Source organism: Mya arenaria, chromosome 11 (assembly GCF_026914265.1).
Source record: "Mya arenaria isolate MELC-2E11 chromosome 11, ASM2691426v1".
NCBI lineage: Eukaryota > Metazoa > Mollusca > Bivalvia > Myida > Myidae > Mya > Mya arenaria.
Window position 1 is genome coordinate 45,143,080 of NC_069132.1, and position 25,167 is coordinate 45,168,246.

General features: G+C 34.5%; 2 protein-coding genes across 9 annotated transcripts in view; one reads left to right on the top strand and one right to left on the bottom strand.

The window, feature by feature from the left end:
- LOC128208035 (TOG array regulator of axonemal microtubules protein 1-like) overlaps window positions 1–11,593 on the top strand; it is a 53,630-nt gene extending 42,037 nt beyond the window's left edge. For all 8 annotated transcript variants that reach the window (XM_052911321.1, XM_052911322.1, XM_052911328.1 and 5 more), the window contains 9 exons: window positions 1,253–1,445; window positions 1,722–1,870; window positions 2,233–2,391; window positions 3,418–3,544; window positions 3,970–4,070; window positions 4,801–4,972; window positions 5,465–5,681; window positions 6,127–6,213; window positions 6,603–11,593. In XM_052911321.1, the coding sequence (XP_052767281.1) occupies window positions 1,253–1,445; window positions 1,722–1,870; window positions 2,233–2,391; window positions 3,418–3,544; window positions 3,970–4,070; window positions 4,801–4,972; window positions 5,465–5,681; window positions 6,127–6,213; window positions 6,603–6,862 (1,465 nt within the window). In that variant the 3' untranslated portion in view covers window positions 6,863–11,593. The remainder of the gene's footprint in view (window positions 1–1,252; window positions 1,446–1,721; window positions 1,871–2,232; window positions 2,392–3,417; window positions 3,545–3,969; window positions 4,071–4,800; window positions 4,973–5,464; window positions 5,682–6,126; window positions 6,214–6,602) is intronic.
- A 1,311-nt stretch (window positions 11,594–12,904) lies between these two features.
- Window positions 12,905–24,198, bottom strand: LOC128207432 (cell growth regulator with RING finger domain protein 1-like). Its single transcript, XM_052910343.1, has 6 exons — window positions 24,018–24,198; window positions 22,475–22,602; window positions 16,519–16,693; window positions 15,300–15,453; window positions 14,567–14,674; window positions 12,905–13,945 (listed from the first exon to the last, which is right to left on the bottom strand). Exons 1-6 carry the CDS (start codon window positions 24,125–24,127, stop codon window positions 13,514–13,516), a joined length of 1,107 nt encoding a protein of 368 aa, XP_052766303.1. The 5' UTR covers window positions 24,128–24,198; the 3' UTR covers window positions 12,905–13,513.
- Between the last annotated feature and the right edge of the window lie 969 nt (window positions 24,199–25,167).

Here is a 25,167-nt window from a genome sequence, read left to right on the forward strand (position 1 = left end):
CAATTATTAAATATTAAATTTAGTGGAAAGTCAAGATATGCTCAAATCTGTTATTCATTTGTTAATCATAATATCAGTAAGCTCCAATTTCTAAAACAATATTATATCCCCTATTATAAGAGATAGATCAAGCTTAGCTCACCAATTTTGTATTCGTATAAATTGTGTAATATTTCTCCTTTTAAGGAGTTTTGTGACTTTAAATAGTATGAATTTTAAGACAATCATGACATACTATTTTTTGCTTTATAATATTAAGTTAAAGAAAATAATTTGACTTTATGTCAATATGGTACTTAAACCTGTTACGTGTAAGAAACATATACTTGGGTTATGATATGGGGTCCCCATAAAATGTCACATACCGGAAAACGTTTATTTGGGGGTTCCAGTGATGCCAAATAAGTTTGATATGGGGATCCATAGCCAGACAATTGCATCAATAACTCAGGTTTTCTCTAGGATGATTGGTGAAGCAGTGTTTTCAAACCTATCCCAATTGTGTGAACTTGTGAACATGACATGTTACTTCGTATTATTTATGTATGACTGTTAATCATAGCTTTTAAATTCTTAATTGAAAATAATCTGGTATCTGGAAAAAAATCTTTTAACTGTGATCATTTTCACAATATGAATTAATTTTTCAAAAGGGAATATCTGCAAGAGCTTTGAAACGGCTTTAAGTAAGATTTTATATACTTAAGCCCTGGGATTTATATAATTATGGAAAACAGTTAAATGATTTTAAATGTTCTAATCTTATCAGCATTTGTCAATTATTTTTATCATTTTATCTCATTTCATGACTGTCACTAAAAGTTGCTTATTCAACATAGATGAAACTATGACGCTTGGGAATTGTTGAATTTTAAGTTGCTATACATGTAGCCCAAACCCATTTATTACTTTGTTTTGCCTGGCTAGCATGGCACACACACACACACACATATAGGGCTCATGTTGAGTCTGCCATAGCATTAGACTGCTATAGTATACATGTTTGATAACATTTGTCTATAGAATTATAAAAATAAAAATATTAAATTTAACTCAATTAGACTAAACAAAACTGAATCACTTAAAAGGAGATAATATGTGGCTCCATTAATAGTATAAGGTGCTTTGTAATGTACCGTCTAGTACTGTAAGTGTCCAAATTCCACTTAGGTGATTTTTTCCTGTGTACGGAGGTGAAAATTCGATGAACAATTAAATGTGTCTTAATTCAGCTGATCTTAATTGCTTACAGGGAGGTCAAATGTGGCGCCATTAACAGTATACGTCGCCTAGCAATGTACCATCGAGACGTGTTGCTGACCAATCTCCACCCAGTAATCGTAGCCTTACTTGCGGAGGTGAAGAATCTCCGGTCCCAAGTCTCACGCTCCGCCATCAACTGCATCGGGGACTTGTTTTCTAAACTCACCAAACATATGGACACGGTGAGTGTATGCAATATTGCCATTTTGCTTCATAAGCATTCTATTGAAGAACAACATATGTGGGAAATGAGTAGGGCTTTAGATTGAGAAATGAGTATGTTTGTGGTATGGGTACAGGTGTATTTAACATGAAAAAATGATGATATGAAATTATAAAATCTCTTCATCAAAACCATATTATAACATCAAAATAATTATCTATGGTTCAGCAGTTTAAGGCATTTTTCGCTCTGATTAGCATATTGACACATATAATATTATTTCATTCTTTCCCAGGATTTGGACATGGTTGTCCGAGCATTGCTTGCAAAGAACAGTGAAAGTAACGGTTTTATTCGGGAGGATTCAGAGAGAGCTTTATCAGCGATGGTGGAAGCAGTCACTCCACAGAGGGCGCTGGTGGCTCTAGTCTCCGGTGGTGCTACGTAAGTTTGCTTAACTTGGAAATTATACATACAGAATGACTTGAATGATTTATAACTCAACCGTTGTTTTTCGATGAAAAAAAAGTCAATATATTGTCATAACCTAGGTTTAAATCTCTATTTGGTTCTTGAAACTATAATAGTATGAAGTTGATATTCCTAATCTTACACTATTTTGTCATATGTTCATAAGATGCATGGTCTGCATGGGTTAAGTATTATACTACCAATGTGTCATGGACGGGAAATTCAATGGTCAGAGAGCATATAATGTTACGAGTTGTCTAGGCCAGTTATGGGGTTCTGGATTTGATCCCAGGACTGGCATGATACTGATTATGCAACGTGTGTTTATTTTTCAGGCATAAGAATTTTCAAGTGAGAAAGACGTGTGCTCAGTTCCTGGTGGGCATCATAAAAAAGATGGGTCCAGGTCGGATACTTTCTGGAATCAAGGACGTAACAGACCGAATTCTTCCCGCCATTGCTCAGTTTACCATGGACAGTCTCCCAGAAACGAGGTAAGGATACTTGACTAGAGCTTTAATTGGACTACTTGACTAGAGCTTTAATTGGACTACTTGACTAGAGCTTAAATTGGACTAATGCGCGTACATTTGGCATCAGTGTACATCGGACATCATTTTATTTTGGACTTGAGTGTTCATTGGACTTGAGCATACTTTAGATTTAGATTTTAGGGCATAATGGACTTAGGCCTACAAAGGACTTGAACGTATATTCGATTATGTCTACATTTGACTTGAGCATTTGTTGGACTTGAGCTTACATGGGACTTAGCTTACATGGGACTTGAGCGTATATTCGATTATGTCTACATTTGACTTGAGCATTTGTTGGACTTGAGCTTACATGGAACTTGAGCGTCTATTCGATTATGTCTACATTTGACTTGAGCTTTTGTTGGACTTGAGCTTACATGGGACTTGAGCATATATTCGATTATGTCTACATTTGACTTGAGCAATTGTTGGACTTGAGCTTACATGGAACTTGAGCGTCTATTCGATTATGTCTACATTTGACTTGAGCATTTGTTGGACTTGAGCTTACATGGGACTTGAGCGTCTATTCGATTATGTCTACATTTGACTTGAGCATTTGTTGGACTTGAGCTTACATGGGACTTGAGCGTATATTTGATTATGTCTGCATTTGACCTGAGCATTTGTTGGACTTGAGCTTACATGGGACTTGAGCGTAGTATATTGGACTTGAGTGGTATTGTGGTGGTGTTGGCATTCAAAGTTGATTGATATGGACTTTGAACATATTATACAGTTGTTTTAGCATATACAGGATTTTTTTGTACAAAAATATTTATCTTCCTCTGTTCAAGTGGAAGACAACAGTGCAAAAACGGATTGTAAGATCCTATAAATGTGAACTTTGTTTCAACAATTTCTGTTGACGTAATCTCAGTTTTTAGGCAATATTAATTTATATAATTTTAGCACATTGTTGTTCATTTGCTTAGAGAATTAAACAAATTTTTAATAAAATGTTCCCCACTTTTTCTCCAAAAGGTGGTATGGTCGAAAGATGCTGCACATTTTGATGACTCACCAGGACTTTGACAAAATGCTTGTCAAACATCTGCCCGCTAACACTCTCAGAAGTGTCAAGGATATTGTGGAAACCCTCAAAGTCAAGGTAAACATTCAAAATTAGAAAATTGTAAGTAAGTATCATGCCTCTAACATGAATGACGCAACATTATAATCAAGGACTGGAGCCATCCATATTTTTCAATATAAAGACACTAATTATATTGTACCAGAATGGCATCTATTTTCTGATTTCGTTAAATAAATTAATCATTTTACATAAATTTATCAATGTAAACAGGTTGTCAATGTAATATATATTATATCTCATATCAGGTCACCTACTAACCCTGTAACTTATAATATTGTCATTGAATTGTGGCTTGGATATTCTTATTTTGATTAATGTAGATGTTTATGAATTATTGAATCACCCGCAGTTGCAAGCCTCGCTTATCTTTGTTCAATTTATGTCTTGAGTATTACAACAATACAACTAGGATGGACTAATAATGAACTATACAATTGCAGGGTATTAGTGAGAACCCCAACGAGACATCATCAGCACGAGGCTGGCGGTCAGGTCAGGGCAGTAGGTCAAGCTCAGTCATCCGGGGAAACTCTGCCAACAGGTAATGAGAAAAGTAAACTGTGGTCCCGGAGAAATCATTTGTCAAGGATAGCTGAAAATCCTGACTGTCCATGCTAGTGGTCATTTTGGAAAACTGTCGATAGGCAAAGTTGGTTCTGAGGTGTGAAAAATTGTTTGTAGCAATGGTGGTAACAAGTTCTTGTGTCCATGATGTAGATCCCATGGCCTAAGTTTTACGAACAGTAAAAAGTTGGAGTTTGCCAAAAAATCAATTATGTTTCACAAAATTCTTTAAGAAAACAGGTGTAAAATATATTTGTACAGTTTTAACATAAGGCTATAAAGTAAAGAAAAAATATTAAGATTTTCAGTTTTTTGTTTTTAGTATGAAAATGGACTTGATACACTTGTAAACGTTTCCCTCTAGCTTGTTTTAAGAAGGGGAGACAAATGTTTCAACATTTTGTATGAGATATTATACCCAAGGCATACTGTTAGCTTAGATGTCTGCACTTTATGTCACCCTAATCAAAACCTTGGTGATAAAGTAATTGATTTGAATAAAATATTGTTGTTTATTGCCTTTGACATTTGATGGATGAAACTGATTAGAAATGATTTAACCTCAGAAGTAATTCAACCTTTAGCAAAAACAATTTGTCTTCATTTATAATTCAGTCCTATATAATACTTTGGGGAGCTTTATACCAATCATAATGTGTCAAGCCAGCCTTTGATTTTAATTAACCCTTCTTCCTTGATTTTCCCAGCGAGACTCCGAAGCGTCGGAACACACGTACAGACGAAGCCACCATGGAAGAAATCAAAGAGGTCAACGCCCTTATGACCGCTAACGACTGGCGTGACCGCTATAAGGGAATCACCACTCTGCTTGAGATGTGTGAGCTCAGTGCTAACATGGTGGCAGCTAATGTTGTCAAGGTAGTTGTTGAAAACAATCATCATTTATTATTAATGAGAACTATTTTATAAGTAATAAGGCATTCATTCTGTTAAAAACAGTGTCAATTTATTTGCACTTTAAAGAATATATGACAAATGCCTGTACTTAGGTGTAATATAATTGTAACATAATATAGTCATTCCAAAGTACATGTAAATTAAAAAATATATGGCAAATGCCTGTACTTAGGTGAATTATAATTGTACCACCATATAGTCATTCCACATGTAAATTAAAAAATATGACAAATGCCTGAACTTAGGTGTCATATAATTGTTCCACCATATAGTCATTCCACATGTAAATTAAAAAATATGACAAATGCCTGAACTTAGGCATCATGTTAGTGAACCATCATATAGCTATTCCAAATTAAATGTATATTAAAAAATACTATTATTTCAATGAAGAGTTTGTGTTTCATTAATGTGAAAGAACATAACATTAGAGGGTCTCATTTATTTTTGCAGATTTTTGACAAATTCCTTCCAAAGCTGCAAGATCCCAACAGCAAGGTGAACTTGTACGCCCTGCAAGTGATGCTACAAATTATCCCAATTCTTGGCGACTCGATGAGCCCTGTCATAACTATCGCCGTTGGCAATGTTTCGCCCAATTTGTCCTCTAAGAACAAGGAAATCAATCAGACCGCTGTTGACATCATCGATGCCTTTATTGCTAATATTGGTAAGAAGATCTGAAATTTTGACTTTTGTGTCTCTTCAGATATGGCTGATATATAGTGATATAATTGACTGCCTTCGTCCATCACTGCATTTTCATTACAATTTTGTTTTCGATCAATAACTTTTGAATTACTTGTTGTACAGTTTTCAAACTTGGTATGCATATTGGTTATGGTCAGTAAATAACTCGCATTTTAGTGTCAGAGGTCAAGGTCATGTTGACCCTTTACTAGGAAAAGTCTAAACATCTGATTCTTTGAATTCTGGTTGATGAAATTGTCATCAGTGGTTGAAATTAGCTTAAGGATAACTGTTAAGCCCTTGCTTAGCATTTTCAGGTTTTTTTAAATTTACAAAGCAAAGATGACATGTAAGATATTGGGTTTATTGATTCTGAAGTCTTATTTGGATGACTGCAATTTATCTATATTTTCTCTCAATTGCAGATGGCGCCATGTTGATCCAGCCTATGGCCAACCAGGCTCAGTCTGCCAATGCCCGAAGCAAACCCCATCTTGTTGAGAAAGTTGCAGGTATGTTTAGGACAGAAAGATCCATCAGTTTTCTTAAAATTGTAATTGGACTATTTTTTGATGACACACTGCAGCTCCATTTATTTGCATGTGCTATAACATCATTGTTCCTGAATTTTTTTTTTAAAATAAGTTAAAATCGGAGAAAAAAATAGGAAAAGTACCTCAAAAATGACTGTCATGCCTTATTCTTAAATTGTACCTTCAGAACTCTCTTGATAATTTTCAGAGCTTACATTAAGTCATGCTGTGTATTTTCTTTCTCGTTTTATGAGAGCTGTCGGTTTTGCCTTTATATGAAAAAGTTTCTATAAATCTTTGCAATATTTAAATTAACTTTTTGTTTGTGAATGAATTTGCTAAAATGCTCCATCACTTAAATTTTTCAGAATTGGTGGGAAAGGTTTACCCGAAAAAGCAGAAACAGGTCGTGTTACATGTACTGCCTCTACTCTGGCATCTATTAGGGGCCACAAATAGTAGTGGGGCCATTCAAGGGGGAAGCTCGAGTATTCGCATTGCGACAAGCAAACTCGTGAACGCCCTACACGCTCAAATGGGCCCCCAGCTAGTGGAGCGAGCTTCATCAGATGCTAACGTTACACCAAGGCACATACAACTACTGCAAGAGTTCATCGAATATCCTTGAGAATGGGTTTGACCTTGAGAGGAGGGGAGAGAGTGTAATGTGACGAGATTCTTGATTGGAATTCCACACTCACAAAGTTTCTTGACTGCTTGAGCTTGTCATTAACGAAGGGAAGGAATGATATACAGATATTCAAAAATGTTCTTCATGAACACATACAATGACATTTGTTGAATACTGAGTTATTGGGATGAATAAGATATAGTTGCAGATACTCTTTCTTAGAAGAGAAATTGAATACTCCAGTGAGAGATATATATAATGAATTCAGACTATATATTTATCCTTATTGTGATTTTTAACATTATACTTTTTTGTATTTTTCATCTGATCATTTAGTAAGTATATAATAACAACATAGTCATGCACTGTTATTGTTATAGTTTGACATTAGAAAACTGAGGCGAACATTTCCATAAACAATATTGTTAACTTTCATAAACATGCATCCAGTGGAAAACTGTGGACCAAACTGTATTAGAAACTTTGCCCATTTATTGAGATGCTTGTAAGCTACTTGAAGATACAGTGAAAGCTTGTAAGCTAAATGGAGATTTAGTGAAAGCTTGTAAGCTACTGAAAGATACACGGAAAACTTGTAAGCTACTATAAGATGCATTCAAAGCTTGTAAGCTACTAGATGTGGTGAATGCTTGTAAGCTACTAGAAAATACAGTGAAAGCTTGTAAGATACATGAAAATATGTTGTGAAAGCTTGTAAGCTACATGAATATACGGTGAAAGCTTGCAAGCTACATGAAGATATATAGTGAAAGCTTGTTAGCTACATGTACAGGTTTATTTGGAAAGTGCATAATATGACAACACACATAAACATGCCATCAGGATAAGTGGTAAATATTAAGCACCGTTGAAGTTAGATGTAGGTGTATAATGGTTTTTCAATCATGTATACGTATCACTGTATATTGAGACAGTTGTACAGGTTATGTTTGAAATATTTGTTGTAGATAATGCAGATTACTGTGAAGACACAGGTTGTGTTGTAGTTGTTATTTATTGATTACTGTTTTATTTATCTACAATTTATGAGCTGTTATGGAGGTTTTGTTTTCCTGATGAGGAAATTATATGTGGTGTTTATGCCAGGGACATGTGGTGAGAATTGAATTTGTCCGTTTATTTGATATGTTGAGGGGTGCCTGTTAGAATGTAGTAACTATTTGATATATAGAAGGACTTGCAATGGTATTGCAAGCACCCATTTATGTGGGTTTTTAACCCAGCTTGTTAAAGATGTTTTTAGTACCAATATAAATTGGTTATTTGAATTGTAGTTTTAGAATTGAAGCATATATAAATATTCCATGCATTTTTAGGCCTAGAATTTATTCCTGAAATGACACACTGACTTTTTTAGTCAGGTTTTACAAGCATGTATTTAGATATCATATTTTAGAAAAATTGATTGCAGTCCAACAGACCTTAGATGGGATCGCCAGTAGCTTTTGAAAAAGAGAGATATCATTATGATGTCATGAAAAATCTGTGATTTATCTAATGTGCTTATTAGATTTTTATTAAATTTGAGCAATACCAGTTGCTAAGTTTTAAATGAATTACCAATCATATTAATGTAAGTGCTTTGTAAATATCCTTTGTTGTTAAGCTGCTTTGGTTATTTAAGTTATTTTTGTGTATATTGTAATGTGTTAATCCCATGAAAGTCAGATACACTTCAACACCAGAGGAAAACAAATATTTTACAGTCATCGAAATTAGTCTTTTGGATTAAAAGGCCGAATTCTTATATTACTGCTTGACATTACAATTTTAAACAAGCCCTGCTGTATAAAACCTAGAATTTGAGCAAACCGGGAAAGCAATTAACCAGTGCAGGGCTTTTAGGCTTGTGCTAATTTGGACCACTGAATTTATTTCGACCACTGAATATAGGATTTATATTTGATAAAAAAAAATGCCTTGGAAATAAATGGTTGAAAATCAGGAATTAGCATAAAATAATTCAATGTTTAAGATTATTTGCTTCAATTTTGTTTCAATTAATGCAGTCCCTGTTATAAAGTCTTCATAAAGAAGCTAGAATGATTGTTCTTTGGCCTGACACACATTATATTATAATCTAGTTTTACAACTGTGATCTGTGATAATTGGATAACTTTGCCAGTGATGTTTTTGACTCACATTTGTGCTTTATTTATTTTCATGCTGTCAAGTCATTACATATATGCATTCTGTTCTTTAATTTCAAAATCTCTGACAATAGAAAAATACTTGCCACAACTAGCTATCACCCAGCCTGGTGTTTGTTACGTCTTCATTTGAATCATCAGTAACAAAATAATGACCTTTATTTTCAAAACTTGGATTGATAATTAGACAGTGATGCTCTTGGCATCGTAGCAATAAAAAGGAAGTTACATTACGCGCTAACATTAGATAAAGCTTTGAAAGCTCAAAATGTTTTCTTTATTTTCCGTATACTCGATACAATTAAGAGTAAAGATATCAGTAACTGTTGTTATCTTATTTTAGTTTTACCTAACTTATTTTAATCTGACAGTGGAAGTCCTCATTTTAAGTTTTAGTTAAAATGGTTTACCGCTTTAAAAGTGCTGCTACATTTGTGATTGGTTTTTATTCTGTTACTCTAGATTAATTTTACAGATTTGTATTTAAAATTTAGTTTTTACTTTCATTGTGAATTAGTTCTTTTAATTCCGACTAAACTTTGATTGGTAGTTATTTTAAATAAACATGTCTGTTACTTATACATTTTGGCAAGATTTACTTAAAAAACTATACCTTACAATTTTATCATTATTATTATTATCGTCATCACATTATATACCATAACGTGTAAATTTTAAATAGACATATCTATCTCCTATGGTCCGTCCATTGAAGTACATGAAGGCCTCGATTCTGTATATTATAATTATATTGCACTAAAACTATTATGTAAAATTGTCCTTGCTTACAGTTATAAGTTCTTTTTTTATTCACTAGTTATTTAATCAATTTTTCTTCATTGAACTTATTGAATATTGCAATTCTGATCGAGACGTGTATAAAGGCGTTTTAAATTATATAGATATGAGTGGTTCTTCTAAATGAAATTATCTGCTTTATATAATTTGTGGTTCAAAATATGCAGTTATTTATCACAGAATATAATTAAAAATATTCGCAGCATACTATTAATTACCTCACCCTAATGTTTTTATTTCCACCAGACCATTTTAAGTACCATCATTTTTTCTTGTTTTGGTGTAGCTTTAAGACATTTTATTGCACTGGAAAGGCGTGTAAATGAACTGTTTTTATAAAGCACTCTAGCTTAGGTTGACCTAGACAAAATGGAGATTATTTTAGTGTGAAAATGACATTCGTTTACCTTAAAAAAGGAGAGAAAAAAAACTACCAATCCTATTTATGGGGGGTGGGGTGAGGGGGCAGTGGTATTGAAAACTTATAATTTTGTTCCGCCTTAATCATAGTGTCTTCAACCTTCAGCATGAACTGGATTGTTGTTTTCATCAGCATTTGTAATGCTTTGTTGTGAATTTATTGTGTTAGTGAGTTTGTCTTTCAGATATGAAAATGCTTAATTGAAACTCACATATTAAGAATATAGTCACTTGAAATATCTATTTTCTATTAAGTGTTATCACAGATTATTAAGAGAGAGAAAACACAAGAAAAAAAGAAGTGATTTTACATTTTACTTTAGCTGTAAGCTAATGTGTACATAATAATTATTTATATATTCATCTTGTTATCTAGTTTGACGTCTTTGTTCCTGTTAAAGGCTGTTAATGTACATAGATAGTATTTATATTCCATGTTAGTGTATTGCATTGGTCAACACTTAAATCGTTAAGCCAGCTTTTGCGTTCTACTTGTCTATCTTTAAAGCTTGTATTCATAACTCTCTTTTACTAGTTACAAATTAAAAATTAATACATGTATGCCAGAAATCCTTCAAAGAAAGTTCTAATTGTTTAGAATAAACATTCATGAAATGTTAAAAGATAACTTTTATAAAGTTTATCTATATATATATCTTGACTGTCTTTAGGAAATATTGGTGTAATAAAATTGAAAAAATAAAATTACTGTAGGCTGTGCTCAGTCTACAATTTTTTTCATGGAATATTTTAATGCATTTTACATCTGTTTTTTTGTAAATAGTCTAGAGAAAACATCATTTTCTTTTATGTCAGAGCTTTAAACATATCAGTCATTTTTAGGGGTGGTCCGCATAACTGTATTAACTCGAGTTAAAAATTAGGTAGTAATGTCAGTTTTGTAAGCATCTCTAGATTTATTCATTAAAGCTACTTAAATGCTTAAAAGGATGATTGTTCGTTGTCAGTTTTAAATTTGCTATAAAGCTCAACTTGTGTGTGATTTTCTGTGGAAATCTTTTCCCTAAATTATAGCAAGAATTTGTTGAAAAATTGTGCATGTTTAGTAATACTTAAAACAGTTTAAAAAAAATTTTAATGTGAAAATAAGTATTATGGTTAATGATGGATTATTACTGTCGTAATAATTGATAGAATTTTTTTTTATTTATTATTAACTTTCTGAATTGCATGATTGATGATATGTGTGTGCATGTTCTGGAGTATATTCTGTTGGCTTGCTCAAACCCTGTTTCATGTCTCTGCAAATCATTTTTCTTTAGACATTCTGATTCTATGTGTTGACAAGACATTATGAGAAATAAAGTATTGAATATTACATTGTTTTCGTTTTTGTTTTGCCTGTGAAGCACTGTAAATGCAAAGTGATGACTGTTTTCTGGCAGGGACTTCAGCATTGTGCTTGTCGGCATCCAGCTTTCGTTTCCAATAACATTTGAACTACTTGTAGAATCTCCAAGATTGGTAATGCACATTGCTTGCAGGGGGCTTCCGCATTGTGCTTGCCGGCATCGCACTTACATTTCCCATAACATTTGAATTACTTGTAGAATCTTCAAACTAGGTATATTCTGTAAAGAGGCTAGACACCAGATGGTCCCAAAATCGGCAAATACAGTATTTCCTCAAAACAAGCCTGGAATTGTCAATACGAGCTAGTGTGTAGCCAATAAAACCTCTTTTTACATGATTTAAGGAATAAACGCAACAATCTTGTCGGCCCACACGCAGTGTCAGTTTCCCCATTTAAAAATAGCATGGAATAGTTTTCAAAGTTTTAACAATGCACTTTGGCTTATGGTCAGTAAATTACCCCTATTGATGTTGGGGTCAAAGGGCGAAGTGACCTTTACTAGAAAAATTATGGGCGATCGACAGGAATTTTAAGTAAATTCTTTACACCAGCAGTGTATTTCTAACAGTTTGTGGCACTATTGTTTTCAGGGTTTAGCATTAACAGCATACAGACATGAACAAAATATGAATGTGCCGTAAGTGATTGTTAAAAGACAATATGTACAAGGCTCATTCAGTTTCAGCATTACCCACGAACTGTTTTTGCGCAGGAGTCCATCAGACTACTACCGTACCTTAGCCTGAGTCAAAATCAATGAGTCGAGTGCATGAAGTAAATTAATTTAAGTTAATTAGCTTCAAAAGAATTCTGGTCAGAAAGTTTTCAGAAATTCACAAAATTTATTTGTATTGTCTTTCTTAGCCTGAAGGGTATGACAGACTCCCAAGCTCTAAAATGAAGGCGTCTGCCAAAACTGACCAGTCTCAGCTCCCTGACTAATGTCAAACCCTGGTGTTGCATATCATATTTGACACAAGGTTAACAATAATTTCCTAGTAAAAAGACTACATTACAATATCGATGATTTTTTTTCGAAGTATATAGTCTTAGCTAATGCTTTTATGCTTTGGGTCAGTAAAGATGGCCAAAAAAGGGAAATACCTTAGAGTTGACACTTAAAATAAGTTACAAAGGGCATTAACTAAAAAAATGCTGTAGCCATAGCCACTGTACCCATGCACTGCACTTCTTCTCAATGATATCCATCTGTATATGAAGAATGACGTCGATACCTAAAAGACTTTTCAGACAAGCTAAAACTAAACTCATGGCCAATGTTTTAAATAATTCTTTATTCCAAAGGAAAACTAATAAATACATAATAACCATAAAATTATACACAACTTTTAAATAAAATATTTTCATAAAAATAATAAACTGTCCAAAACCGAAACAAGAACTAGGAACAAGTTGAAATAATCTGTAATAGATCGTAATGCAAAATATGGCATTTTTGTACAATATAAATTTGGTGACCCAATATGGGAAAATATAGGGTCACTGCTAACCAGTCCTGGACCAATGGCGTTGCGTCATTTATGTTGGAGGCGTGATATTGCAAAATATTATACCAGTAAAAACATGCTGACAGGACACATAAGGTCGTCATTTAAAATATTTTTAATCTAAAATCATTTGAATTTTTATTGCAAATATTGATGCATTTGGATACCTTTTGAAACCTTGTATCTCACAAATTTAAAAATACTTTTGATCGTATGATTACATTACAGTATATATATTAATTATATTTATATCATTAATGATTAAATGCAAAGCATCAAGAAATATTTTCTGCTGATATGTACCGGTAACTTGGAATTGCACATAATCTTTTCATACCAACCCTTCACAATTATAATCATTTAAAAAAATTAACATTTAAGTAAAACCTAACCACTCGTTTACTCTCTGATTCAACACCTGCCACCGTGTCAAACTCACTGTCTCGTTAGGACTTTGTCCCTCCTCACTTTGCAACTGATGGCCTATTCTAAAGTATGAGTCAATGTAAGTGCGACATATCGGACATTTATCAAGGGGTTTGAGGCACGACTTGCAAACACAAGCATGCCTGCATGGCAGCAATGTGTAGAAAATCGGCAATGTCTGACATATGCAACAACAACCATTGATGTGATTAATATTTACGTCACTATCTGAGTCTGTTTTGCTTTCACTGAAAGCAGGATCAGTTGGAATGTCTTGAACTCCTGAAGACTGACCATCATCGGTGGTTCTGTTGATTTCTGATGTAGGTCTGTTATTGTGGTCAAATTCTCTGTACTCCTCATCATGACTGACAAATATTGGCTGAAAAGGTGAAAGCAGGTGCAACTTATGATGACGCAATGATCAGATATAAGTGAATACTCATTGAAAGGAACCCAACATCAGTAAAAATCAATTAATTATGATCATCAATACTCTATTTGAATCTGTTTTTGGCATGGCACTACATGCAGGGAATTTTGTTCTTGAAACACACTGGTAAATGGTGACAGTTATCACTCACTTTTTGTTCTACATGTTTAATTTATTGATTTTTTTTTTTAACCATTATACTACACCATGATCAAGATGCCTTTTTTAAAAAGGGCACCACAAAGTGTATGCATATTTAGTACAACAAGGGGAATAACTCCTCAATTATTAAAGCCAGAGTTATCAGCCTTGCTTAAAAAGTGTGTTTTATCTCGGGCAACATGTATACCAAGTTTTATAAAAAATATCTTCAATTTTTTTTTTATATAATAGTTATGATCAAGGTTGTTTTTTTATACAACAACGCCGACAACAACACCAAGGCTATCACAATACTTCAGCCTTTTAGAAAAACAGACAAACTAATAACAATGATCTTATATTTAAAAAACCTATGGCTTAGAAACATTTGCTTATTATTGAGATGATATAGAGCAATAACTGACTTACCTGTAGGGTGATCAGATTGTTATGGTTTGTTTTGAGAAACTGGTAGACGATGTGTGAGTCAAGGGTACACAACTCATCCTTCAGGTGAATCACGGTGAATTGGGTCATCTGGAAATGTTTAAACAAGGAACTGTTAAAGCCTTTAAAATATTACAGTTATATAAGAATTATGATTCTTAACCCTTATTTCTTGTCAAATGCAAACACATTATGGAAAAACCGATGTCCATGTCCAAATATATCAAAGGGGGAGAACTCTTATAAAAACTAATGAAACAGAATCAAAGTGCTGAAAGCACTTTTCAGTATAATATTACCAGTAACATTTCTAATGCTTTTATTCAATGGTACAGGCTCAAAGAAAACACTAAATTGTAATCCAATGATGATATACATGTAAAACAATAATTATTAAAGCCAGAGTCTCGGGCCATTCTAAACATGTGCATATTGTCTCTGGAAACATGTGTACCAAGGTTCAGTTCAGACCAAAGTTTGCACAACAATGCCAATAACAATACCCAACTTTGAAAAGTATGAGACCTAAAAATTACGGAAAGCAACAGTAAGTGCTGAACATTCTAAAGTGTTCAGGGTTTCAACAAGCAGCACACCATTTACACTACAAGTATCGTGGAATCTTTTTGAGCTTTTTTTTCCTTACTGCCAAAATAAATCTGATGATTTTTTGTACATGATAAGCCAAGTACATGTACATACATGTAGTACTTACAACAGCTGTGAAATGGTCTGTTACATTTCCATCTGTCCGTACCATGACAGCTACTAGAGGATACTTGCATCGTGGAGGTTCACCTAACGTTTCAACTGTCATCTCGCTAGGACAATGTATGTGCCATTCTGTTTTGCTCATGCCCGGTGTGATCCTGATGTAAAGAAGGTTTTATCAAGTTAAATGAATGAAACTTATTTGTGGAATTTATAATTGACCAAAAACCACCTTAACTTGATTTTCCATTCAAGATGGTGCACCTTTCCTGTGTTTATATGTTACCACTTACAGAATAACTCACAGTTTTAACCAAATATCAAAACTGGTTCAGCCACTGTTTATATGCACCTGATTAAAAACAAAATCGGCAGTCTGTTGATTTACTGAAATAAATGTATTGGAAAACTTGAGAAAAATAGCCTTCTCATTGAACAAAATAAATTGTTGACCACTAAAGTACATGCTTTTTTATGACAAGAGCCTCTTTCAATTTGCTCTATTTTGACAAAAGACAAATGGGAAAGATCATATCTGTGATTAGACAAAACTAGAGCTGTCACAGGAGTGACGAATACCCCCAAATGCCGCCTGGACACAGGAATGGCAAACCATTCCTTTGAAAAGAGGCCATAACTCCAAGGTTACTGCACACTGCATCTTCTTTTATCATGCATGTATTGTTTTATTTAAATCTGTTGGGTAATTTAGAAGTTACACTGCTGACAAGAAAAACTAGCCTTTCATGAGTTATCGTCCGGAAACCGTTTTTCTATTTTTAGTAACAGTGACCTTGACTTTGGCCCCACCAGCCCCAATATCGAACTTGACCTGTATCTTCTGATGTTACACCTGTGTACCAAAAATTGTTCAAATCTGTCTAGCCTTTCATGAGTAATCGTCCGGAAACCGTTTTTCTATTTTTAGTAACAGTGACCTTGACTTTGGCCCCACCAGCCCCAATATCGAACTTGACCTGTATCTTCAGATGTTACACCTGTGTACCAAAAATTGTTCAAATCTGTCAAGCCTTTCATGAGTTATCGTCCGGAAACCATGACAGACCGACCAACCGACCGACAATCTCACTCCTATATACCCCCTCAAACTTCGTTTGTGGGGGTATAATAAAACAATACTGACTATATACCATGCAGTTACAGCGGTTATTACAGGAACTGTATACTATATAGAAAATGCTTTTGAATACAATATAATTGACCTTTCAGAGTCATCACTATGAAGAAACTGTTCTGCAAATGTTTCCCCAGTCTCCAACCTGCTAACAATCTTTGCAGCTGTAAGATTGAGTTCTTTTTGGAAAGCCTGAATGTTAACTCCCCAAAATAACTGTAGTTTCGATTCCTTGCTGACAGAAAGTTGTAGATGGAGGCCCTCTGAAAAAAGTTTGAGTCAATGTAATAACTGTACACAAGAACACCTATAAAAAGATTCGAATGCATTATTTTATTTTAACTATGTTCATAGATTGTTCATAGCTTTGTTAAAGTTAACAATTTTCAAATTTGTAGTATTCTGAAAAGTTAAAACAGATGCAGTTTGATCTGCAGTATACCTAACAATGTTTGAGTCAACTATTTGAGCTGTTCTTGTTTTATTTAAAAGTATTAGCACATCATAAAATATTTCATCTTTAAAAGATGTTGTAACACACATTGTAAACTTTAAAAAAGTTCTAAACAATTGGGCCAATGTTAGATTAAAGATGCACTCTAACTCCCAAATAAGATTTACCACAGTTAATATGAAAACAATGGTTCTTATGAAGGATACCGAGTTCAGTTTGAAAGAAAGATTCAGAAAACACGATATTTCTGCCGTGACGATAGTAGATCACAGTAAATCTTTTAGCATGCACCAATCATTTAATATTTTTGCGTTTTCAGCAGTTAAATATATGGTTGTTATCAGTAATTAATATTTTCCATAAATGCAATATTTAGTAAGTAGTTAAAGGTTTATCACTCAAACTTTACGTTTGTTATACATGTGTACCGTATGTATTGATTTTGAACAAGAGTGTCACTTTAAACGACCGTGGGAATTACGGTGACCAGCCCAGTGGCCAAACATTTAATGGTAAGAGGCATAAGGAAAAAGGTAACAGGCGCTAAATGAGAGACACACAAAGTCAAAAATGATCAGGCCATACACTCATAAAAATATAATCATTATTAAACTAGAGATTGCTTTTTTGAAAAAGCGCTTGTCTCCCCTATTGTGTGGTCGTAGCTGAGAAAAAATAAATGATGGACATGAAATTTGTAACTTTGGACTGGAGACAAACCAACAGTGAAGTTTGGTTTATTCGATTATATTAAATAGTGAAGAGAAGAAAGTGTTGTTGATTAATCATGGAAAATGTAAACGAAGTTTGCATTGTATGAAGTTCCTGGGCGCAAGCGTTATTCAATTATTGATCGGAAACCATTTTTCAGCTCACAGTCATCGTGACCATGACCTTTTACCTACTGATCACAACATCAATAGGGATCATCTACATAACCAACTTGCATACCAAGTATTAAGTTCTTGGGTGCAAGTGTTCTTTAGTTACTGAGCGGTAACCATTTCTTCAACTCAAGGTCATGGCAACCTTGACCTTTGACCTACTGATCTCAAAATCAATAGGGGTCATCTACTAGTCATGACCGACTAGCGTACCAAGAATGAAGTTCCTGGGTACAAGCGTTCTTAAGTTATTGAGCAGAAACCATTTTTAAGCTTAAGGTCACCGCCAACGTATCATTTTTTACCTGAAGGTAACCTTGACCTTTGACCTTTTGATCTGAAAATCAATAGGGGTCATCTTCTAGTCATGAACAACTAGCTTACCAAGTATGAAGTTCCTGAAACCAAAGGATCTTTAGTTATTGAGCGGAAACTTTTTCTTCACTTCAAGGTCATGGCAACCTTGACCTTTGACCTAGTGATCTCAAAATCAATATGGGTCATCTTCTAGTCATGACCAACTAGCATACCAAGTATGAAATTCCTGGTTGCAAGCGTTCTCTAGTTATTGAGCGGAAATATTTTTTTACATTAGAGGTCACAGCGACGTTGACCTTTGACCTTGTGACCCCCCAAAATATAGGAGTTTTCTAAACCTCATGATCAACCTCCCTACCAAGTTTGGTGAAGCTAGGTCAAACCATTCTCAAGATATTGAGCGGAAATGTTTTTTACATTGGGGGTCGCCGCGACCTTGACCTTTGACCTAGTGACCCCAAAAACAATAGGGATCTTCTACACCTCATGACCAACCTCCCTACCAAGTTTGGTGAACCTAGGTCAAACCGTTCTCAAGATTTTGAGCAGAAATGTTTTTTATATTGGGGGTCGCCGCGACCTTGACCTTTGACCTAGTGACCCCAAAAACAATAGGGATCCTCTACACCTCACGACCAACCTCCCTACCAAGTTTGGTGATCCTAGGTCATGCGGTTTTCCAGTTATCGATCGGAAACGAAGTGTGACGTACGGACGGACTGACGGACTACCGGACTGACGGACAGGGCAAAAACAATATGTCTCCCCCAGAGAGAGGGAGACATAATGATGGGGTTACTGTCAAGGAACAGTCAGGAAAACTATTCACTGGGGGTTTAAAATTAATTTATTAATAAATATTCCGGTAGGGGAAACCATGTTGGAACAGTCAGTGATATAAGAATTCACTAGGGGGTTAAATATAATCATTAATAAATGATGGGGCTACTGTTAAGAAATGGTCAGTGAAAATTGGGGTTTAAACTAGTTTATGACTACTCAAACTTACACTAGTCCCAACTCTTATCAATAATGACATAAAGAAATGTAACTTTCTAGCAAATCATTGAAATGTATAGATAGCTGATGAATAATTTAAATCCATTAAACACTTTGAATTGAAGTCCATGTAAAATACTTTTCAAGGTATGATAAAACTAGAAATGTGTCCATAGGACACGGATGCCCCCACTTCGATTTTTTGCCACAGAAAATAAGCCATAATGATTATTCAGGATAATCTGCACATATAGGATAAGTTGAGTTGAGTTGGGTTTTACGGCATCGCAAGACTGTATAGGTTATATGGCGCCATTCAGGCAGGAAAAAACTTGTTGGATCCATATTGGACACATACTTTTCAAGAATTAGATTGGAAACATATATTTTTGAAGTATTTTTGGCAAAAAAGGGCCGTAACTCCTAAATGACTAAAGCGATTTCCATGACTATCGAACTTGATCAAGATATTATGGTCACAAACATGTGTTTAAAGTTTGGTGAGGATTGGACAAACAGTTTTCAAGAATTAGATTGGAAACATATATTTTTGAAGTATTTTTGGCAAAAAAGGGCCGTAACTCCTAAATGACTAAAGCGATTTCCATGACTATCAAACTTGATCAAGATATTATGGTCACAAACATGTGTTTAAAGTTTGGTGAGGATTGGACAAACGGTTTTCAAGAATTAGATCGGAAACAATCTTCGGGACGTACATACAGTACACTCCACGCGGAACTACCACTTTCCTCGGTGACTCGGAGGCGTTTTTAATTTATCGCGGATTTCCGCCGAGTACGCAACCTTTTTCCTCGCTAAATTTCGCCGAGTTGCACCGAGTTAATCGTTTTCTATGGAGGGTTTTATTGCCGGTAGCGCCGGTAGCGCCGGTGATCGAATCGATTTATTGACCTAATCGCGGAACTCCGCGTGTTGTGCATAGCTACTACAGAACATTGCTTCTGTTAAAACAATATTGAATAATTAGATAATTAATTTTAAAAGTACAGTAAGTTTCTTTTTAAAAACAATTACTGTGAAATCATTAATGTTCGTGGGGCATTAATGTTCGTGGTTTTCGTGGGTTGGGTGATCCACGAATTCAAGATCCCACGAAATATAAACCCTTTATTCACTTTTTCAATTGCCTTGTTACGTACATACTCTAGTATATTCTTTACAGAGGTCGCAGCATAGAGTGTTAAAACCTGTCTCACTGTATAACTTACGATCATTATTCTGTTAATATATTATAACTGCCTTTAACAAATAATCAACCAAATCAATTAAATGTGTTTTATGCAGCAAATGACAGTTATAAGCACGTGTTAAAACGTGTGCTGTTAATGAAAATCTCCAAATTTACAAGATGTGAGTGATGAGTGTCCATACTCGATTTTTTTATTTAATAAAATAATTAATCGATTACTAGTATATTGAAGGTTACTAAGCACCGAACGTGACAATGTACGCACCTTTTCGGTGTTTTCACAGTTTGCAAAATTCTTAATTGGCATTCAATGGCTTCCCCTATCTGTATTTATGATCAGGGTACATCTTCTTTTATTACCTTTATTCCCAATTAAAACGATAAGTGACATGGGTATATGCACTAATTGGCATGTCGTACCACATTAGCGAGTGTCATAAACCGAGTGACGTAGAAGACGGAAATCACGGGCCAGCGCGTGGATATTATGCAGATGATCTAGGACGATCGCATCTTCGATTTTTTTTTTTCAAAAATGAAAATCCACGAATTCAAGTACCCACGAAATTGTTTATTTTCGGCAAACCACGAAATTTCATGCCCACGGACATTAATGATTTCACAGTATCGAAAATTTCCATATCAATTTTCATCAGCATCGTCTTACAACTGTTGTTTTTCACATTATGTAATTGAAAGATATACCACAGCGTGCGTTTGTGTTTTTTATTGTCATCTTTCTCTTACTATATTAAGGTGTTGAGAACTTAAATTAGATTGGAGTAATGAAGGTGTTGAGAACTTTGTAAGTGTGAATATTTTTCGGTCTTTTTTTCCTAATTTGCATTTTACCTGACTTATTAATTTATCCGTACTTATCAATGGTTCTAAACTTATTTATAACGCAAATAAGTGTAAATCCTTCATCAAGTTAATTAAAATCCCATTAAACACCATTTTATACATGCATTGAAATGAATAACACATTCTATCGGCTTTAGATCAAACAGTCACTCTGTGTGACGTCACATAACTCACAGTTTTACCCACGAGGATCTCATGGAGAGCATGTATATTGTTATGCAGGATTAATGTGTCTGAGTGGTGTTTTCGAATGTAACTGGAGTATTGCATTTCCAACTTCAATTCATCACATTAATTAGTTACCTATATCATTGAATGTGTTGACTTTTATTGATGATTCAATAAGTATAACTGTACATAATTGCTTCATACAGTCTATAAGTGTGGTATATAAGTTTTAAAGTTTATTGGCAGATTGTTTTACAAAAATGTCATGTCTTTGTTTTCTTAATCCCTGGATTGCCCTTGTTGTTTATTTAATCCTCCCAATAAATATTTCACACTTTCTCTTTCTACATGCAATACATCGTTTAAGATGGGTATTTACTAATTAACTTGTCACAGTGGTGTACTATACTGTTAGGTAATCAGGCTAAGATGAAAATCAATAATCTTCGTTTGTGAAACTTGGTAAGTGTGAAAGTTACGATTGATGTCCTTTGGGTGTCCGAAAATTAAGTACGCGAAATAAATTATTTTTATAAACAATCACGGGTGTAGCAAAAATTATCAAATAAATTAAACAAAATTAGATACAGTGGGAGATTCTTATCGGTTTTCCTCCGAGTTTCGCGGTGTTTTTACCTCCGAGTAACGCGGCGATTGTAATTATACGGTCCACTGATCATCCTCGGTGGGTGAACGAGTAAAAACGCCGAGGAAAGAGGATTATGATCAATTGGATGTCGTGTCCGCGATGACCAAAATCCGCCGAGGAAAACGGAAAGTGGTAGTTCCGCGTGGAGTGTACTGTACGTACAGACAGACGTACGTACGGACAAGGGCAACCCTATATGCCGCCACTTTGTGGGGGCATAAAAAAAATTCTTACTTAGTTTGATACTGATAAATGACTGCATGTTCTGAATATTAATGTCAATGAAAGTGTTTTCTTAAATCTGAACACCAAAGTAATCACCTTCTCAAGCTACAGCAATAAATCCTATATTTGCAAGCCTGAATCAAGCCCTGGCTTCTAAAAACATGTGGGGTTTGTTAAATGTGTTTATATACCATTATTATGGCTTGTCATACACTATCAAATCCAACATATAGTTTTTTGGCTTGCTCAACAAACTCTTAATTTCATTACTTTTAAGAGAGGTGACAGAGTCTGACAGCAATTGCAGGGAAAACGGATTGTGAAGAGTTGTCATCCTCTCTTCGTGAGCTACATTGTAATGAGTGGCTGAGCTGGACATGAAATGATCGCCATTTAACCTGAAAATAAGAGTGACATAATGGTGAGTGGCCATGCTTGACATGAAATGTTGATTAACAGGAAGAGTAAGTGACATAAAATTTTACAACGGTTACATAAAACAATGACAATCTATTTTTATCTTTCATTGTAAAATAAAATAAAACTGATTACATATTACAGTGTCTATATTACAGATGCCAATTAGTCCGCCCGGTTAGCTCAATCGGTAGAGCCGCTGAGCGTTGGACTCTGAATTGGACAACCAGGGTTTGATTCCCGGGCGGACCAGGTCACCTCTGTTGTGATTGGTTATGAAATCCTTTCTACGACCATTTGCACTGTACCACTGCCCCTGGCATGTACAGAAGTTGTCAGTTCCTTGCAGAGGTGAAGGCACCTTAGTAGTACTGGTTTAGTCCATATAAACAGCCGCTTCAGAGTCTTGGATAATTTTTGTGTTGGCGACTCTTCGCGTCCATATACCACTTGTTGTTTTCCTAGCCAAGATCCCAGCGCTAAGTATATTTAGCGCAAAGATAACGCGCACCTGTTTCGGTTAAACTCCACTAATAAAATGCGCATTTGAAATCAGGTAGTCATCTTCAGTTAAGGGCATCAATATTTGATAAAAATGTGAACACATATAAATAAGGTTTTTTAAAAGCTTTAATAAAACAAATACATTTAATTATATATACTAATCGGGAAAACAGTCGAAAAAAAATCAACCCTATGAATAATGTATCAAGAATATCGATGTCCCAACAGGGGAGGTCACTGCGTAGGATAAATATACTAATAGTGGCTAACCCAATATGGCAGTGAAAAGTTGACAGAAGCCGATCAGCGTCAGTTTATCATGGAAAACTTAAATTATAAATAAAAGGTATTAACCAGTATATCATTTATGTGTCGCTTTTATGTTTTCTTTTAACAATTCAGTGTTGTTGTAATATAATAGTCTAATATTTTATTTTACTCTGGTATAAATAAATCGACTTGTGGCAATATAGGGAACACAATAAATATCCAAATGTTAAAAAACGTTCCCTAAACGCGCATTATTGTGGCTAGTACTGGTTCTGCCCAGGATAGGTGTGCGGTGGTTGAACTGTCACTCTGGGACCCTTCAATGTGCTCATGCCGGGACCCGGAGTATAAACTACTAACACCACCACCACCACAGATGCCAATTTCATAGTTGATCTCATTTGTAGTCATGCAATAACATGTAAACAGTTTAAAATATTTGTTAAAATTTCTTTTGGTTGACAGATTAATTTTTGTTTGAACCTGTTGTTATCACATTCATATGATATGCATTGATATGAATAAAAGTACAAAGTTCAAAGTACAAAATCTTCTGATAACTTAAAACAATTGTTCAAAAACTATTCAAGTGATAAAAGCTATTCCAAACAATATTGCTCACCTTAGAATAAAAACGACCATAACGCAAAAGCAAATGATGACACTTAAAACTGAGTAAAAATTGGTAAAATTTGCAAACCAAGTTAACGTTTCTGATAGTTGATCTTTCATTATCGTAATTTGGAAAGATTTATTTTGATAATAAAAAAAACTGTTTTATTTACATCATGGTTAAAAGGCGGTTGATAAAAACAATCGCAAAAGGGACTTCGATGATTTTGATGATAGTCAAAACGGCTAATTACAAACGGCAGGATTCTAGAAAACAATATGTACCAACTCAGGCAACTGGGACCAATACTCCCAGTTACCAATATTATGAATATAGCAACAGTGGTTAGAAATATCATTACCTATCACTAAAACTTAGAAAAAGAAATGCATACTCATTTTCAAAATATGACAAAGTCCAAATTTCTATTTTTTTGGTTAATCTTCACATGTGTAAAAGATACAATGAATACAAAATACAAGTATTATCATTTAAAATCGGATATAATTATAATAAGAAACATTAGCTCAATGAGCTATTTTTCGTCATGAATAACAACATACACAATATATCAAAACATAACAAAGAAGTGGTGGCCTGGAAATAAACGCATATAGTTTTATATATAGTTAGGTATTGGAACAATTATTTACAAAAGCCGTTTCTTGATATATTCATGCATAAAATTACAAAAGTAGGGTCAATAAGAGCACAGTACTTAAACAGTGATAAAATCAACTATTGTTTCTGGCTGTACGGGCAATCCACACGCACACAGTTCCTCTAAGTGACACATCACTGTAAAATTGTTAGTTCTTTCAAGAGTTTAAATTATGAATAACCGTACGTATACATTTAAAGCAGCAAATCTGTAAGTAGCATTATGTACATATGAATGACAGCATAGTACAGGGATGTCTAGTAAAAATGTTATAAATAATTCCGCTTGCTGAAATGTCTTTAAAAACTATTCCAGAGAGAAGCTATGTACTTAATTTGTCAAGTATTTTAATACTACTAGATTTTGCTGATATCTCCAGAAACGGTAGCGTACAAAGGCATTGTTGATCCCCTGATTGGATCAATCCCTTTATAGAGGGTATAAATCCAAATTTCTGCCCGGCCATCGTCCTCACAATATCAGCACCTACCACAGTAT

Coding starts and splice junctions, on each gene's coding strand:
- LOC128207432 (XM_052910343.1), bottom strand. CDS start 24,127: ATGAAAGATCAACTATCAGAAACGTTAACTTGGTTTGCAAATTTTACC. Junction 15,454..16,518: donor CATAGTGATGACTCTGAAAG/GTCAATTATATT, acceptor TCTTTACATCAG/GATCACACCGGGCATGAGCA. Junction 13,946..14,566: donor ACAATCTGATCACCCTACAG/GTAAGTCAGTTA, acceptor TCACCTTTTCAG/CCAATATTTGTCAGTCATGA.